Source organism: Schistocerca nitens, chromosome 8 (genome assembly GCF_023898315.1).
Source record: "Schistocerca nitens isolate TAMUIC-IGC-003100 chromosome 8, iqSchNite1.1, whole genome shotgun sequence".
Classification (NCBI taxonomy): domain Eukaryota; kingdom Metazoa; phylum Arthropoda; class Insecta; order Orthoptera; family Acrididae; genus Schistocerca; species Schistocerca nitens.
Genome location: NC_064621.1, coordinates 78,559,585 through 78,578,417, shown reverse-complemented (window position 1 = coordinate 78,578,417; position 18,833 = coordinate 78,559,585). Strand labels below are relative to the sequence as shown.

Genomic DNA, 18,833 nt, shown 5'->3' with positions numbered 1-18,833 from the left:
GATTACCTGTAAATACCACATCAATGCAATAAATGCTCAAAATGATGTCCCTCAACCTCAATGCATTTGGCAATACGTGTAACGACATTCCTCTCAACAGCGAGTAGTTCGCTTTCTGTAATGTTCGCACATGCATTGACAATGCGCTGACGCATTTATCAGGCATTGTCGGTGGATCACGATAGCAAATATCCTTCAACTTCCCCACAGAAAGAAATCCGGCGACTTCAGATCGTGAACGTGCGGGCCATGGTACGGTGCTTCGACGACCAATACACCTGTCATGAAATATGCTATTCAATACCGCTTCAACCGCACTCGAGCTATGTGCCGGACATCCATCATGTTGGAAGTACATCGCCATTCTGTAATGCAGTGAAACATCTTGTAGTAACATCGGTAGAACATTACGTAGGAAATCAGCATACATTGCACCATTTAGAGTGCCATCGATAAAATGGGGGCCAATTATCCTCCCTCCCATAATGCCGCACCATACATTAACCCGCCAAGGTCGCTGATGTTCCACTTGTCGCAGCCATCGTGGATTTTCAGTTGACCAATAGTGCGTATTATGCCGGTTTACGTTACCGCTGTTGGTGAATGACGCTTCGTCGCTAAATAGAACGCGTGCAAAAAATCTGTCATCGTCCCGTAATTTCTCTTGTGCCCAGTGGCAGAACTATACACGACGTACAGATTCGTCGCCAAGCAATTCCTGGTGCATAGAAATACGGTACGGGTGCAATCTATGTTGATGTAGCATTCTCAGCACCGACGTTTTTGAGATTCGCGATTCTCGCGCAATTTGTCTGCTACTGATGTGCGGATTAGCCACGATAGCAGCTAAAACACCTACTTGGGCATCATTTTTTGCAGGTCGTGGATGACGTTTCGCATGTGGATGAACACTACCCGTTTCCTTAAATAACGTAACTATCTGGCAAACGGTCCGGACACTTGGATGATGTCGTCCAGGATACCGAGCAGCATACATAGGACACGCCCGTTGGCCATTTTGATCACAACAGCCATACATCAACACGATATCGACCCTTTCCGCAATTGGTAAACGGTCCATTTTAACACGGGTAATGTGTCACGAAGCAAATACCGTCCCCACTGGCGGAATGTTACGTGGTACCACGTACTGATACGTCTGTGACTATTACAGCGCCATCTATCGCAAAGCGTAAAAAGTGGTCCAGCTAAAACATTCATGTTTCTTTACGTACTACACGAATATGTAATAAGAAATGGGGGTTCCTATTTTTAAAAAAACGCAGTTGATATCCGTTTGACCCATGGAGCGTCATCTAGCGGGCCAACCATAGCGTCATCTGGTTTCCCCCTTCAAGCTAGTTCTTTGTAGTTTTTTCGTTTGATGCTTATTTCGTGAGATATTTGTCCCAGTCACTATCAATGGACCACCGTATATATATCGCTTGTATATTACCAGCCATTAAGATGAAAGAGCCAGTCACATATCAGAATTTTACCTCCACTTGACAATAAACAGTTCGATTACGTGCCCTTCTTGGTGCAAGGCTCAACCGAACGCTAAAATTAAGTTCTTTCAGGTTTAAATTATCTGTATTATTTACCAAAATACAATTGACACCACTACCGATCTAATACACATATTTACCTGCATTAGTCAGTGAGCATTGTTCGATTATTGTACCAGACTTAGTGCAAGACACAATGGTCACCACCATTAAATATTTCCGTGCCTAAAATATCTGAATTATTTGTCATAATACACTTGGTACTACTGTTTATCGACCTTTTAAGTTAAGCTACACTGTTTTATTATTTTATAGCACTTTGTGTAAGGCACATTGGACCCCCCCCCCCCAAGTTACATATTTCTATATCTAAATTATGTGTAACATTACAAAACACACGTAGCTACTAATAACATGCTTGTCCGAGGAAGTGCACTCTGTGAAATATGACATGCTTGGAGATTTCGCTAACGCCCATGCACATAAGTTAGCAGGTCTAATCATAACGTCACTTCTCGCTATGGTTCCTAAATGGTGTGGGCAATGTTTATGTGGAATGGACTGGGTCTTCTGGTCCAAGAGAACCGACCATTGACTGGACATGGTTATGTTTGACTGCATGAAGGCCATCTGCAGTGAAAAACGACGAAATTTTTATGGATTACAATGTTCTATGGTACCGAGCCACAACTGTTCACGATTGATCTGAAGAACATTTGGACAATTCGAGCGAATGGTTTGGCCACCCAGATATCCCGACATGAATCCCAGTGAACACATATGGGCATAATCGAGAGGTCAGTTCGTGCACAAAATCCTAACTCAACACAAAGTTACATTTTTTTTTTAATGGTAGATGTTTTTACCGCTGTAATGCAAAGTAGACGTACAATCGGCGATGGCGGACTTTGTTTCACTACACTAAACCTTAAACCTACCGGAATACTTTTAATAATGGAAATGGAGCCACGGTTTCTGCCATAAGTGATGCGGGTTGTCTGCACTGTCCTGAAGTGTGCTATCGGCAACCCTTGCTTTGCGCATTACGGCAGGAACTGTGGCCCCTTTGCCAATCACATCCAAATATTTTAGTGCCTTTTAGCATGAAACGCCCAACGGGCGTCTGTGAACGTGAACTGATGGCCAAGTATCAGCTGGCGCGGAACTCACCTGAACTGCCAGTATTCGCTCTTGTCAGGGTCCAGGGTCGTGTGGTTTCTGGAGTACCTGTTCCCTCGTCCGTTGGCCAGCCACACGTCGTAGCATTCGTTCGAGTCCACCAGAACATACGCTAAACAGAGAAAGGCTCGCTGTTACACTTCGACTGGAGATCAACCTCAATTAGCCGAAACTTAATGACCACTGCCAACTGCAAAGTCGCCTGGTAGCTCGTGGCTCGGTACAGAAAGTATACAGGGTGTTACAAAAAGGTACTGCCAAACTTTCAGGAAACATTCCTCACACACAAATAAAGAAAAGATGTTATGTGGACTGTGTCCGGAAACGCTTAATTTCCATGTTAGAGCTCATTTTAGTTTCGTCAGTATGTTGTTCCACCTACGCTCAATAGAGGCCGTTATGATTTCATACGGGATACTCTACCTGTGCTGCTAGAACATGTGCCTTTACAAGTACGACACAACATGTGGTTCATGCACGATGGAGCTCCTGCACATTTCAGTCGAAGTGTTCGTACGCTTCTCAACAACAGATTCGGTGACCGATGGATTGGTAGAGGCGGACAAATTCCATGGCCTCCACGCTCTCCTGACCTCAACCCTCTTGACTTTCATTTATGGGGGCATTTGAAAGCTCTTGGCTACACAACCCCGGTACCAAATGTAGAGACTCTTCGTGCTCGTATTGTGGACGGCTGTGATACAATACGCCATTCTCCAGGGCTGCATCAGCGCATCAGGGATTCCATGCGGCGGAGGGTGGATGCATGTATCCTCGCTGACGGAGGTGACTTTGAACGTTTCCTGTCACGCTGGCACGTTCTGTTGCTGTGTGTTCCCATTCCATGATTAATGTGATTTAAAGAGAAGTAATAAAATGAGCTCTAACATGGAAATTAAGCGTTTCCGGACACATGTCCACATAACATATTTTCTTTCTTTGTGTGTGAGGAATGTTTCCTGAAAGTTTGGCCGTACCTTTTTGTAACACCCTGTGTAAAATGGGCAGATGCGAGTGCGGAATCATTCTAGCGAGGATATTAGCTGCAAATGCACATGCGACTTTGGTAAAGGGCAGACTGTTGCGGTGTAGTACCTGGGAGATCGCGAAGATGGTTGACTGTTTGTGTGCTGCTGTCACGAACATCTGTGGAAAGTGGTTGAAGTACTGTGAAACCGCTAGCAGCCGACAGGGTGTTGGACGCGCACACCTCATAACGGAAAATGGATGTCGAGGAATCAGTGGCGATCTGTGGGAGATATGGCGACAGAGTACAATGCTGGTGCAGAGACAAGTGTTGCGGAGCACACCGTTCAGTGCACATTGTTGAACTATGATTTCACAGCCGACGAATCTTTCACGTCCTCACGACGACTCCACGATGTCATTAGTTGCTATTACGTTGGTTGTGTCATCGAGCTGGGTCGTGCATGAATGGGAATGTCTGGATATTGCATTAAGCAGGCGAACGGCTATTTCGAAACATGCACTGCGCCACAGACGTAGGCCGGTGGGGGCAGTATTGACCGTGGAGGACATTCACCTGGGCTTCAGTGGGACCTGTAACAGTAATCGAAGGCACCTTGACAGTTGTGGATTGCGTCAACATTACTGGTAACAGTTGCATCCCTTCAGGAGTGATGTCTTCCCCGACAGCGACGGCATCAACCAGATTGATGACTGTCCGTTTCACAAGGCCAGAATCGTACTACAGGTGTTTGAAGACCACGATAGTGGACTCACTTTCGTATCTTGGCCACCAAATTCGCCTGATCTCTCCGCAATGGAGTGTACCTGGGACGCTAGAGGTGCCAGCTCCGCGCTTACAAGACACCAGGCCGTCATATACGGTAATTACGTGCCCTGTGGATGGACATCAGGTGCCACACACTTCCGAAAATTTACGAAGTACTTGTCGAATACATACCACGCAGAACATCTACTACATTGTGCTCGTAAGGTGAAACAACACATTGCTAAGTAAGTGGTCATAATGTTTTGGCTCATGAGTTTATACAGGTTTAACGTAGTTCAACCAGTTGTACAATACGTTACCGATGTCCAGCTTTACATTATAGATCTACACGTGCATGGTGTGTGTGTGTGTGTGTGTGTGTGTGTGTGTGTGTGTGTGTGTGTGTTTGTGTGAGACTCTAGCTCGTCACAGGAATTCCTCTTTTGTGTATACCCGTCAATGACTCAACGCTTCTGATATTCGATGAATGGTCTCCAATTCTAAAGAATACTGCGTAAGTTCCATGTGATGTTACAAACTTTCAGGGATCATGGACAGGGATATATGTATCAATGTGTGGTAATGGTCACCAGTCCGGAAACGATAGAGTTCAAAGTTATAAGCGAAAATTGTTCTGATGCCTTTGACAGTGCAATACGTGTACCAGTGCTGTCACTGCTAAGATTGTAGGTAGGCAGCTTTCAGAGGACCAAAACAAGAAAAAAAATGTATAATAAGCATGTGCTCTAAACTGCATACCTTAAGAGCTAAGAGCAGTTGTTCATCTTTCCTTCTGTGAAACACATCCCTCCTATGAACAATGTGCTGGTGTAACCTGTCGACAGTAGGCGCTGGATCGAGCGCGTCTATCGCGAGAGAGACCAGAGATACACCGAGAAGCAACACGCCACCGGCACCCTCTCGACAACATGTATTCAGACCGCCGCCGCTGACCGGAGAGCCTGCGGCACTAACTACAGTTGGCGTCTGTTAGTTCATATCGCGGGTTACGACTGTACATAACGACCAGATTAGTGTAATAGCAAGGTTACCGATACTGTCTGCAAGATGACTTTTACTGATGGACTCTGTTAAAGTTAAGTAGCAGCTTACGGTAAGTAAAAAACCGTATTAATCCACCTGTGCAATTGCGTTGTAGAAAAAGGTTATCGGCCACCCATAACAACATTCTTTCCCTTGTTTCCTTGCGGTACAAGACTCAAGACTCCACGGTATCGACTAGGATCGGATAATTCAGTGGCGATCGAAGATAATCAACTTGGCCGAAGGTTTTTCTTGCGTCTTTTGTGTTCCAGATTGCAGGGGTGATCGTTTTCAAGTTTTTCTAATTGCTAATTTGTTGTTGTGTTCTTGCATGTATTTCTGGAGGAGAGCCGCAGAACTAGTCAAATTTCTCTTTTCAGATACTTTGCTTCCTTTTTGATATACCGTGGTTGTGTAAACCATGGTTACCCGTCCCCTCCACCCCCTGCCTCCGCGCCTCAGTCGCAACGGCCAATTTGATAGATCTAACACAAGTTTTTCAGTTGCAGAACCAAGTCGCTCTCTGACGACAGTAAAACTACTACTGGCTGCACCAGCTGCGTCGGCCGCACAACCACAATCGACCAACCAATCAGCCCAACAGACGAATAGATTGAATACCTGACTCAGTTCCAAGCACACTGTCAAGTTCATCATGTTGAATGTTCTGTAAAGTTAAAATACATCCATTCGACTACAGGGTCCCCAGTGTTCAAGTTTCCCTACTGCGTCTCCCTAAGAACTAGCTCAAATAGCTCTGAGCACTATGGGACTTAACATCTGAGGTCATCAGTCCCCTAGAACTTAGGTTAGTTAGGTTTAAGTAGTTCTAAGGACATCATACACATCCATGCCCGAGGCAGGATTGGAACCTGCAACAGCAGCGTCGCGCGGTTTCAGACTGAAGCGCCTAGAACCGATCGGTCACACCGGCCGGCGAGAACTAGCCTATGACCAGGTAATCGCTGCATTAACTATATACTATGACAAGCAAATCCACGTTGCTGCAGCTAGATATCAGTTCTTTCGCTTGCAGAAAAAGCCGATACAGACGTACCGCCAGTGCTACACAGAATTAACGGGCATGCTAGGAAGTGTAAATTTAAGTGTAGTTGTGGCAACTTTTACAGTGATTTAATGAGAAGGGATGCAATAACATTCAATGTGCCAGATAGCAGAATACAGGAACAGCTCTTAAAGTACTTTGATCCATTACTTCCCCAAGTATTGCAAATCTTAGAGCAATATTATTCGGTTTCCATAGCGGCCGGTAAGTTTGACCAGGCCCAGATTTTTCGGTTTGAGTCTTTCCTTGGTCGCGACAGACCAAAACAACCACAACAACGAGCGTGTACACAGTTGCGTACACAGCCACATAGACACGTAAATAGGCCTGTAAATTTAGTGAAGTCATGCCCTAGATGGTTTGCTCGACACAGAAGAGAGGATTGCCCATCACGTAACCTGTGGAAAAAAGGCCATGCCCAAGCAATTTGTTTGCAACAGCAGAAAGCCGCCAATTTTCCACGCTCGGAGAAAAAACAGGCTCGTGCACATGCAGTGAACGTTGTGTTTTCAAAAGCTACAACAGGTTCTGACAAAAGTAAGATTAAGGTTGTGCCTCGTTCTCGCCCTAACGCTCTGTAACGACGTTCTAACAAACTATTTGTCTCTTATGAATTGCTGGCTGTCGTGTGAGCTTTGTTACACAGGTGCCCCAATAGCTTTGCTCAATCGTGCCACGTACGAACGGTTAGGCTCACCACTCCTTTCTAAATCTGGCGAGAACCTCACTGCTTACAACGGACGGGAAATTCCAGTGCTTGGACAGTGTAGTTTGCTGCCACTTACAAATCTCACACTGGAGCAGTGAATTTTACTGTGTTGAAATCAAGAGATATTACGAACATACTCGCATTAGATGCCTTTGATTTGTTTGCGCTTAGCATCCAAGACAATGTACTTTCAGTGACTGTTTTGTCTCCAAAAGACAGTGTCTTAAGCTTGCTTAAAGAATTTTCTGAAGTATTTTTAGAAGGAATTTTGTAGCTTATGTTACGTTGAAAGACAATGCACAGTCTTTTTCGGGGGCCGACCCGTTACAATAGCTTTAAGAGACACAGTAGCCGGTGAAGTGAAAGATTGCACGATCATGGTGTAATTACTCCCATTCGAACTAGTCAATGAGAAGTCCTCTAGTTTTGTTGCCTAAGCCTTCTGGTCGCATTCGCATTTGTGTCGGCTTTAAGTCTACAGTCAACCCACAGACAGTAGATGCCACTTAACCGTTACCTTGCCCTGAGGACCTCATGGACAGGCTTGGTGCAGGACATTACCTTTTTAAAATAGATTTGCGTGATGCCTACTTGCAGATACCATTGGATGAAGTATCAGAGAAAACGTTTGTTGTAAATACACACTTGGGACTGTTAAAGTATATGCGTTTGCCCTTCGGCGGTGCCTATGCACCCACCATTTTTCGACGTTACTTGGAACAGCTGATTGCAAAAGAGCCATTTTGTTCAAATTACCTTGACGATATTGTCTCAAAGCGTATACTAGAGAAAAGCATTGCCAATTTGCGTACTCTCTATCGAGTTTCGTCTCGAAAAGTGTGACTTTTTTTCAAACTGAACTACAGTACTTAGGTCACGTGATAAACAGTCAGGGTATGCACCCCCTCCAGTCTCATTTGCTTGCAATCCGTGACCTGCCTGTTCCTCGCAATATGTCTGAACTGCAGTCAATACTAGGAAAGATGACATACTACTTTCGGTTCATACCGAATGCCGCTCAAATCGCGGCTCCATAGCCTCGCTTGCGTCGAAAAAATGTACGTTTTGTGTGGACTAAAGACTGTGACGACGCATTTCAGAAACTCAAAAATGCCTTGCTTAGTAGTTTTGCAAGTCGATGCTTCTTCCTATGGAATCGACGCTGTCCTTTCGCACAGAATTAGCGCACAAGATACACCTATTGCTTTTGCCTCGAAGTTTTTAACATATTCCAGTTGGCGTCTGTCAGTTCACATCGCAGGTTACGACAGTACATAGCGATCAGATTAGTGTAATAGCAAGGTTACCGCTATTGTCTGCAGGAGGACTATTACTGATGAGCTTGTAGCACGAACATGGACTCTGTTCACGTTAAGTAGCAGCTTCTTGTAAATAAAGAACCGTATTAATCCACGTGTGCATATGTATTGTAGAAAAAGGATAACAGCATCCTCTCCCTTGCTTCCTCCAAACAAGTGCCCATAGCTCTCATGGTATGTGGTTTAGAGCCCATGTTTATTACGCATTTATTTTCTTTTTTTCGTCTATACGACTGTTAAGTAAAGAGTGGAAGGACTAGATTAAGGTCAGTGTGATACTTTTCTTCGAAACACATTACACTTTTGCCGGACGGAGTGGCCGCGCGGTTTGAGGCGCCATGTCGCGGATTGCGCGGCCCCTCCCGCCGCAGGTTCGTGTCCTCCATCGGGCGTGTGTGTGTGTGTGTGTGTGTGTGTGTGTGTGTGTGTGTGTGTGTGTGTGTGTGTGTGTTGTTCTTATCATAGTTTAGTTTAAGTAGTGTGTGTAAGTCTAGGGACCGATGACCTCAGCAGTTCGGTCCCTTAGGAATTCACACACATTTGAACTATTCAACCGTCAAAAGGAAACAACAGTATTCGTCTCTTCAAATTTCTCATCAATTATAAAATGCCACTACATTAAAGACACGATAGTGAAATAAATTCACAAATCGCTATTATCAGTGCGCGAAAAATACAGCTGTGACCTGAATGACATTAAACCTCATTGTAAAAAAAGAAATTATTTTTACGTAGTAAACGACTATTCACGTTCATGAACACAGTTAATGAAACTTATACATATCATAAGTTGTTCCCAAAACTAAGCACTGATTAATTAAAGCTGTGGTGTCACCGCTAGACACCACACTTGCTAGGGGTAACTTAAATCGGCCGCGGTCCTGTAGTACATGTCGGACCCGCGTGTCGCCACTATGTAATCGCAAACGTAGCGCCACCACAGGGCAGGTCACAAGACACGGACTTGACCTCGCCCCAGTTGTACGGACGACATAGCTTGCGACAAGACGTATCACGTCTTCCTCTCATTTGCCGAGAGACAGATTAAATAGCCTTCAGCTAGTCCATCGCTACTACCTAGCAAGGCGCCATGTGTATCATTGCTAATTGCTTACTACTATGCAAGAGATGTATTTCAACAAGAAGAACATCATTAAAAGTTAAGTATATTAAAATCTCTCTTCTTTTCTTTATAGTTTTCATCCAGTCTCCTGTTTCAGAATTTACGCCCGTCTGCGTTAGTTTCGCGTGCACCTAGCCACTCATTGTGTCGAGACCTTAGGGAATCGACACAACAATATTTTGGCGACGAGGATGGGATGCCGCGCCCACGTTGCAGTCTTTGTGTTATATTTGCTCTAATTTGCTTGTGTCATGGCTTCGCCGCATTCTCCAGATGTACTGTCCGAATTTTTTCGCTTGCAGAATCAGCAGACGCAGGCGTTATTGGAAGCCCTTGGACAGCTCGTCCAGGGTCAACGTGCGCTGCAAACCGATGCGGCGGCAGCCGCTTCTTCGCTACCGCAGCCACACAACGCTGTCGCACCGCCATTTAGGCCCTTTGAGGCCACAACCGAGAGCTGGACTGAGTGGGCCGATCAGTTCAACTTCCACCTCACTGCTTATGGAATTCAAGGTAAAGAGCGGCAGCCGTTTTTGCTTTCTTGTGTCGGTGTGTCTACCTACCGTGTGATAGTGAAATTGTTTCCCCGACGCGACGTAGCAACTCTGTCCTACGAGGAAATTTTGTCGGCTTTAGATGCCTATTTCAAAGAAACAGTTAATGTTGTTGCAAAACGGTATACGTTTTTTCGTACAAAACGTACGGCCGGTCAGACTAATAGGGAGTGGGTAGCAACTTTGCAAGGACTTACTAGAGACTGCGCGTTTGCCTGTGAATGTGGCCTCCCATATTCAGATACTATGGTGCGTGATGCAATTGCACAGAACGTTTCTGATGTTCGCATAAGGGAACAGATTTTGAAGCTAGTTAATCCCTCCCTGCAACAAGTGATAGACATATTGGACAGGCAAGACACACTTGACTTTGCTCAGGAATCATTTGAAACTTCGCCAGCAGTGTGTCACATTAATCGGCCCGCCGGGCCCGCTGCGCGGGACGCTAAGCGGCCCTCGCGCCCGACTTCGCTGCGGCCGCCTAGCTTGCAACCACGTGCGCCGCGTAAGCACGCAAATGCAGTGAAATCTTGCCCGCGGTGTGCAACTAGACATTCGCGTGAAAATTGCCCGTCACGCCAAGCTATTTGCTTTTACTGTCAAAAGAAAGGACATGTACAAAGTGTTTGCCAGAAAAAGCTTAGATCAGACACTCGCAATAATTCCAGGCCTTTTGCTTCGCGCCGGAATCGAACCCAGGACAATCAGGCTCGTGGACCTTCGCCCATGGACATTAATGTAGTTCATTCCCACCCATCCAGTGACACTTTAGCTAACAGTGACTGTGTTCGTCCCACCCAAAGTGTGCGTCGACGTCGCCGGAAATCCCGTAAAGTTGCAAGTGCTTCTGGACCTGTATCAGTTCAAATTGCACGAGACAGTCGCTCTTGTCGTCAACAGGACCATAAACTTTTTGTGGACTTAGACTTTGCAGGAAAAGTGATACCATTCCAGCTCGATACCGGAGCTGCAGTTTCCTTGCTCAATCACGACACGTACAAACAACTGGGCGCCCCGCCATTGCGTGCCGCAAATGTTAAGTTAACTAGTTACTCAGGACAGCATATACCTGTGTTAGGACGGTGCAGCCTTATTGCAACATACAAGGGACAGACAAAACTTGTGTCATTTTATGTTCTTCGTTCCTCTAGTGCAGTGAACTTGTTTGGTTTAGATTTGTTTCAATTGTTTAATTTGTCTATAGTAAATCAGGTCCTATCAGTGAATCAGACTGTGCCTTCCGCCAGTGTTTCTAGTCTTTGTGAAGAATTTGCAGACATTTTTGCACCGGGCCTTGGTTGCGCTAAGAACTATGAAGCGCATTTAGAACTGAAAGACAACGCGCAACCGAAATTTTTCAGAGCGCGCAATGTTCCCCACGCATTGCGTGATGAGGTCGCCAGAACATTACACGATTTAGAATCTCAAGGTGTAATTGAACGTGTGCAGGCTTCTCTCTGGGCCTCACCCTTAGTAATTTTGCCCAAACCTTCCGGAAAATTGGGACTTTGCGTGGACTTCAAGGCAACTGTGAATCCACAACTTGTGACTGCTACTTTTCCTTTGCCCCGCCCGGAAGATCTTTTTGACAAACTGTGCCCGGGAAAATATTTTTCAAAATTGGACCTAGCAGATGCGTACTTGCAGATACCTGTGGACGAAGACTCCCAGCGCGTCTTGGTGGTAAACACGCATCTTGGCTTGTATCGCTTCAAAAGACTGCCATTCGGGTGTGCATCCGCCCCTGCTTTGTTTCAGCAATATTTACAAACTATTTGTGCGTCGGTCCCTACAGCTGCGAACTATCTGGACGATATTGTAATCTCAGGAAAGACAGAAGCAGAACATTTGCACAATCTCCGAACATTATTTCAGGTATTGCGTCAGAATGGTCTTCGCTTGAGGAAGGACAAATGTGTGTTTTTTGCTCGTGACTTACCGTACCTGGGCCATGTCCTTAACGCCCAAGGTATACATCCGAGTCCAGAGCACCTTCGTGCCATTCAGGACTTGCCGTCACCGCAGAACTTAAAACAGCTACAGAGTGTGCTGGGTAAGGTAAATTATTATTCAAAGTTTGTGCGCAATGCTTCTTCCATTTCAGCTCCGCTTCATCGCTTACGCCGTACAGGTGTTCCGTTCGTCTGGACGACGGAATGCGAACGCGCCTTTCGCCAGTTGAAATCGGCGTTACTTTCAAATACTTGCCTTACGCCATTCGATCCCCGAAAACCCCTTTTGTTGATGGTAGATGCCTCGGATTTCGGGATCGGTGCTGTGCTTGCGCACAAGGATGGCTCGCATGATCGCCCTATTGCCTTTGCGTCCAAATTGCTCTCCTCTGCGCAAAGAAATTATTCACAAATAGAGAAGGAAGCTTTGGCTCTTGTGTTTGGTGTAACAAAGTTTCACGACTTCTTGTATGGTCGTCACTTTACCATCATCACGGACCACAAACCTTTGACGTCGCTTTTTCATCCGACAAAGCCTGTACCTCCACGTACAGCGCAGAAATTCATTCGCTGGTCACTTTTTCTCTCGCAGTACCGCTACGATATCTTGTATCGGTCCACTGCTAAGCACGGAAACGCTGATGCGTTGTCCCGGTTGCCTGTTGCTGAGGATAAAGCATTCGATTCTTCCGAACTTGCTTGCATGTTCATTGATTCGGAAGCCGATGACGTGGTCGCATCGTTTCCGATTGATTTTCGTCGTGTCGCTACTGCCACAGCTGCTGACCCTGTCCTTGCTTCCGTTTTGCGTTTTGTTGCTACGCAATGGCCCTTGTCCAAGTCACGGATCGAGGATCCTTTGGTTCGCCGTTTTTTTGCTCACAAGGAGAGACTTTTTGTCCGACGTGGTGTTTTGTTGTTGCGTTCCGATAATGATCAATCCCGAGTCGTGGTCCCACGTTCGTTACAGTCCTCTGTCTTACGGCTTCTTCACCAAGGACATTGGGGTATAGTGCGAACGAAACAACTTGCTCGTCAGCACTGTACTTGGTTCGGAATCGATGCTGCGATTACGACTATGTGCTCCTCTTGCGTGGCGTGTGCCGAACAACAATCCGCACCGCCGCGGAAATTCTTTGCATGGCCGAAAGCCACTTCCCCTTGGCAACGCTTGCACATCGATTTTGCTGGTCCATTCTGGAATGCTCGATGGTTGGTTGTGGTCGATGCTTTCAGTAATTTTCCTTTTGTTGTCCGGATGTCTTCCACGACGTCTTCTGCCACAATCCAAGCCTTGTCTGCTATCTTTTGCATTGAAGGTCTTCCGCAGACTCTTGTTTCCGACAATGGCCCACAATTCATGTCCGCAGAATTTCAGTCATTCTGCAAGGCCAATGGTATTCAACATCTGACATCCGCGCCGTTTTCGCCTCAGTCAAACGGTGCCGCGGAACGATTGGTCCGGACTTTCAAGTCGCAGATGTTGAAGTTGAAAGAGTCGCATTCTCGGGAGGACGCTTTGTTGCTCTTTTTGTCTTCATATCGCTCTCAGCCTCGCGATGGTCGCTCGCCGGCTGAATTGCTCCATGGTCGTCCTCATCGAACTTTGATGTCTTTGCTGCATCCGCCACATCAGGTTCCTGTGCAGCGGCAGTCTCCTGCTTTTGCTCCTGGCGACGTTGTCTATTATCGCAACTATCGCGGTTCACAGCGTTGGCTCGCAGGGCGCATTCTTCGCTGCCTCGGCCGCGCGATGTATTTGGTTTTGGGGGCCTCTGGTGAGGTGCGTCGGCATCTCAATCAGCTGCGCCTCTGTCGTCGCCTGGGTTCTGCCGCTCCCCGTCTGCTTTCAGCGACGGAGCCGTCCGGTCAGCGCCTTGGGGACCCATCTACTGGCTCGCCTCATCCCCAGGTGTTACCGCCGATGCCTTCCATTTTGCCTCATGGCGTCGCGCCGCCGCAGCCGCCGCCGGCGCCGCCCGCAGCGGACGCTTCGCTGCAACCGCATGGCGCCTCCCTGGGTCACGCGCCGCCGCTTGCTTCCCGTGACCAGCCGTCCTCCGCCATGGACTTCTTGCCCGCTCCGGACCAGATGTCGTCTTCGCCCGTCGGGTGCTCCGACCACATGGAGGTCGACCCTTCTGTCTCGTTACGTGCGCATACACCTCATGTTGACGTGCACCCTGGACTAGGTTTGCAGGCGTTTCCTAGCTCCCCTCGGACCGAATGGCCGGGTGCGGGTGGCACAGCCTCGCCTGTTGTTAGGCTCCCCACCTCATCGCATACGTCAACATGGGGTCCTCCCCACGGCGGGCGGAAGCCTTATCTCACGACCGTTCGCCGATTTGCGGGGGAGGAATGTGGTGTCACCGCTAGACACCACACTTGCTAGGGGTAACTTAAATCGGCCGCGGTCCTGTAGTACATGTCGGACCCGCGTGTCGCCACTATGTAATCGCAAACGTAGCGCCACCACAGGGCAGGTCACAAGACACGGACTTGACCTCGCCCCAGTTGTACGGACGACATAGCTTGCGACAAGACGTATCACGTCTTCCTCTCATTTGCCGAGAGACAGATTAAATAGCCTTCAGCTAGTCCATCGCTACTACCTAGCAAGGCGCCATGTGTATCATTGCTAATTGCTTACTACTATGCAAGAGATGTATTTCAACAAGAAGAACATCATTAAAAGTTAAGTATATTAAAATCTCTCTTCTTTTCTTTATAGTTTTCATCCAGTCTCCTGTTTCAGAATTTACGCCCGTCTGCGTTAGTTTCGCGTGCACCTAGCCACTCATTGTGTCGAGACCTTAGGGAATCGACACAACAAAAGCAACCTACAAGACTGGATATAGCCACCGTAGTGAAACTCAAAATAGATGTAGGGGTCGCCTACTTCCGCGCTGGAAACCCCTACTCTTTCGGCAGGATGCAGACCGACGACCTGTGTGTGCGTCGTTAGACGCAGTAAAACAGTATTCAACATTATTCCACTTCCCCTCAGGGGGTCCACAACTCTTTTGTGGACACGTGCGTAGCGAGCACGGGACCCCGAGCTAATGTGGCCCTCCTACTGTTCCGGGCTGCATACCTTCGCTTTCCGCATCCTTCCCTGTCCCCCATCTTCGCCCCCCCCCCCACCTCTGGCTCTTCCCTTACCTTTCTCCCCCTCTGGGAGTATAGTTTGTGCCTACGTCCGGAGACGGACGCTCGAAACTGTTCCAAATTCCTTGATTTCTACGCTTGCAAGTCCTTGTCCTTCCTCTGTCCTTCTCTTTTCCTTCCCTTTTCTCTTTGCCCTTTTCTCCGCTGCGGCGTTTGAGACCCCCTCTTCTTTCCTTTCCCTTTCTCTTTTTTCCTCCCTGTGCGTGTCTGAAGGCCGACCCACGCACTTCCATGCGTAGCCGGTGACGGGGTAATGCGTAATTCCCCGCCCCGGGTAGACAGGTAGGACACGTACGTACCCCCTGGTAACGGCCAGGCCCAGGGAGGGGTGATTACCCGAGCTGATACCTTCCGAAAGTGCCGATTGGTCCCTCCGTCCGTTTGTCGGGAGGTGTGACCTGAGGTGTGAACAATCACCTAAGGCGGGTGTGCCCTCAGTGAGGGCCCCCACAAGGGAGGAGCGCGCCATCGGAGACGCCGGTAATCGTGGGGGATTCTTCCGCAATGGTTTCCTCACCTTCCACTATGTCTGCTCACAAACGTAAGTTCACTGAGTCTCAGCCACAGACGGTTCTTCCATCGTTGCCACAGTTCCTTGTTGTTTCTCGCTCTGACGAAGGTCACGACTTCTCCACGGTCAACTCTTTCATTATTCAGAAAGCTGTCGACGCAATTGCAGGTCTTGTAAAGTCTTGTTCCAGATTACGGAATGGCACCCTGTTGTTAGAAACACACAGTGCCCTCCAGGCACAAAAATTGCTGCGTACTTCTCTGCTCCACACCTTCCCTGTCCAGGTGGAACCACACCGTACCTTAAATTCCTCGCGTGGAGTCGTTTATACACGCTCCCTCGATGGATTGTCTGACGAAGAAATTCAGCACTACCTGTCTGACCAGGGCGTAACAGCTGTTCATAGGGTTACGAAAAGGGTTGACACGAAGATCATTCCAACCCGCACTGTCTTCTTGACATTTGACAACAACTCCCATCGAAAATCAAAGCAGGCTATGAGATAATTTCCGTTCGCCCTTACGTCCCAAACCCTACGCGTTGCTATCGATGTCAGCGGTTCAATCACACCAGCCAGTCCTGTTCCAATCCGGCCAAATGTGTTACGTGTGGCAAGGATGCCCATGAGGGTGTTTGTCCACCTCCATCCCCTCGCTGCATCAACTGTATGGGTGACCACGCTGCTTCCTCTAGAGATTGCCCAGTTTTTAAGGACGAAAAGCCCATCCAGGAAATAAGAGTGAAGGAAAAGGTGTCGACCTTTGCTGCTCGAAAATTATTCGCCAGTCGACAGCCCACCGTGCCTCAGAAAGGAAAATACAGCACTGTCCTTGCTTCTCCTCGGCCAACAAAGGAGGCGGCCACGCAGACTTGCGACCTCACCTTTAGTGCCACGGTCGTCCGATCGGCCAGCGCAAAGATCGCCCGTTCAACTTCACCACTTTCGCCTGCCCACTCTATGGCTCACCCTTCGTCGGGTTCTGCCAAATCTCGAGCCCAAAAGTCAGACACCAAGTCTTCGAAGAAAGAGCATACTCGTGAAGAGTTTTTACGTACGGCAACTTCACAACCATCGGTTCCTCCTTCATCTAAACCTCATACTTCCAAGAAGGCTACAAAGAAACCCAGTTCCTCTCCTTCTCCGCCAAGGCGTGTCCCATCCACAGCGCCACCTGGCGGAAATCGCCCTCGGCCGTCTTCTGTGTCGCCGAGGCGCACTGCTGGTGGCCGGTCAACCGGCCGATCGCTGGTGGCAGGAGCTGCTCCTGACCAACCTATGGATCAGGATCTTCTGCCTTCGGCTGAATGCCATTCCCTGCTGTCGGTCGCAAGCTCTGAGAGTCGTTGAGTTGACAGCACCCTTGGTCACAATCCTCCATTTTCTGTTCACCCTATGTCCATTATCCACTGGAATATCCGCGGCATTCGAGCCAATCGGGATGAATTGTCGATCCTCTTACGATCCTACTCGCCGGTCATCTTCTGTCTTCAGGAAACAAAGCTGCGTCCTAATGACCGCTTTGTTTTCCCTCATTTTCAGTCCGTCCGATATGACCTCCCCTCTGTGGAAGGCACTCCAGCCCATGGAGGACTCATGATTCTTCTCCATGATACTCTCCATTATCATCCAATCCCCTTAAACAGTTCCTTCCAAGCTGTCGCCGTCCGTCTTTTCCTTTCTGGATACACGTTCTCTCTTTGTACTGTATACATTCCATCGTCCACACCAATGGCACGAGCTGATCTCCTTCATCTTCTTGGTCAGCTTCCACCCCCCTATTTGCTGGTTGGGGACTTCAATGCCCACCACCCGCTTTGGGGATCTCCACATCCTTGTCCACGTGGCTCCCTATTGCTAGACGTCTTCCACCAAGCGGAACTAGTTTGCCTCAACACTGGGGTCCCCACGTTTTTGTCTGGCTCCACGACAAATTTATCTCATTTGGACCTTGCGATCGGTACTGTTCCGCTAGCTCGGCGCTTCGAATGGTTCGCCCTTGATGACACACACTCGAGTGACCACTTTCCATGTGTCCTTAGGCTGCAGCCTCAACTGCCATACATGCGCCTGCGACGCTGGAAGTTTGCCCAAGCCGATTGGACACTTTTTTCGTCTCTAGCGACATTCGATGACCGTCGCTTTCCCAGCGTCGACGATGAGGTCACACATATTACCGACGTTATCCTTACAGCTGCGGAACGTTCAATACCACGCACCTCCGAATTGCCCCGGCGCCCCCCAGTTCCTTGGTGGAACGAGGCATGCCGTGACGCAATACGTGAGCGGCGACGTGCTCTTCGCATTTTCCGTCACCATCCTACTTTGGCCAACTGTATCCGCTATAAGCATCTCCGTGCGCGATGCCGTCGCGTCATCCGCGATAGCAAGAAGGCAAGCTGGAAATTCTTTATTAGCTCATTTAACACCTTCACTCCCTGCTCGGAAGTTTGGAGTCGGCTTCGACGGTTCTCAGGCGCGCCTAGTTTCTCCCCGGTCTCCGGGCTCACTGTCGCGCATGATACCTTAGTGGACCCCGTCGCAATTTCTAACTCATTGGGTCAGCACTTTGTTGAGATTTCGAGCTCTTCACATTACCCGCCAGCGTTTCTTCCGAAGAAACGTGCAGCGGAAGTGCGACATCTTGCTTTCTCCTCTCAAAATCACGAAAGCTACAATACTGTCTTCTCCATGCGGGAACTCCAACATGCCCTCTCTTCTTCTCGCTCCTCCGCCCCAGGATTGGATGGTATCCATGTCCAAATGTTGCTGCATTTATCAACCCATAGTCTGCGTTACCTCCTTCGCCTTTATAATCGAATTTGGACCGACAGTACTTTTCCCAGACGATGGCGGGAAGCTATCGTCGTTCCCATTCCGAAACCTGGAAAGGACAAACATCTCCCCTCTAGCTATCGCCCCATTTCTCTCACGAGTAGTGTCTGTAAGGTTTTGGAGCGTATGGTG

The 18,833-nt window shown here is 48.1% G+C and overlaps 1 protein-coding gene across 1 annotated transcript in view; it reads right to left on the bottom strand.

Annotated features, from left to right (window-relative positions):
- LOC126198765 (lipase 3-like) overlaps positions 1-18,833 on the bottom strand; it is a 154,943-nt gene that overhangs the window by 67,848 nt on the left and 68,262 nt on the right. Inside the window, exon 3 of the mRNA XM_049935323.1 lies at positions 2,679-2,799. Coding sequence (XP_049791280.1) covers positions 2,679-2,799 — 121 coding nt within the window. The remainder of the gene's footprint in view (positions 1-2,678; positions 2,800-18,833) is intronic.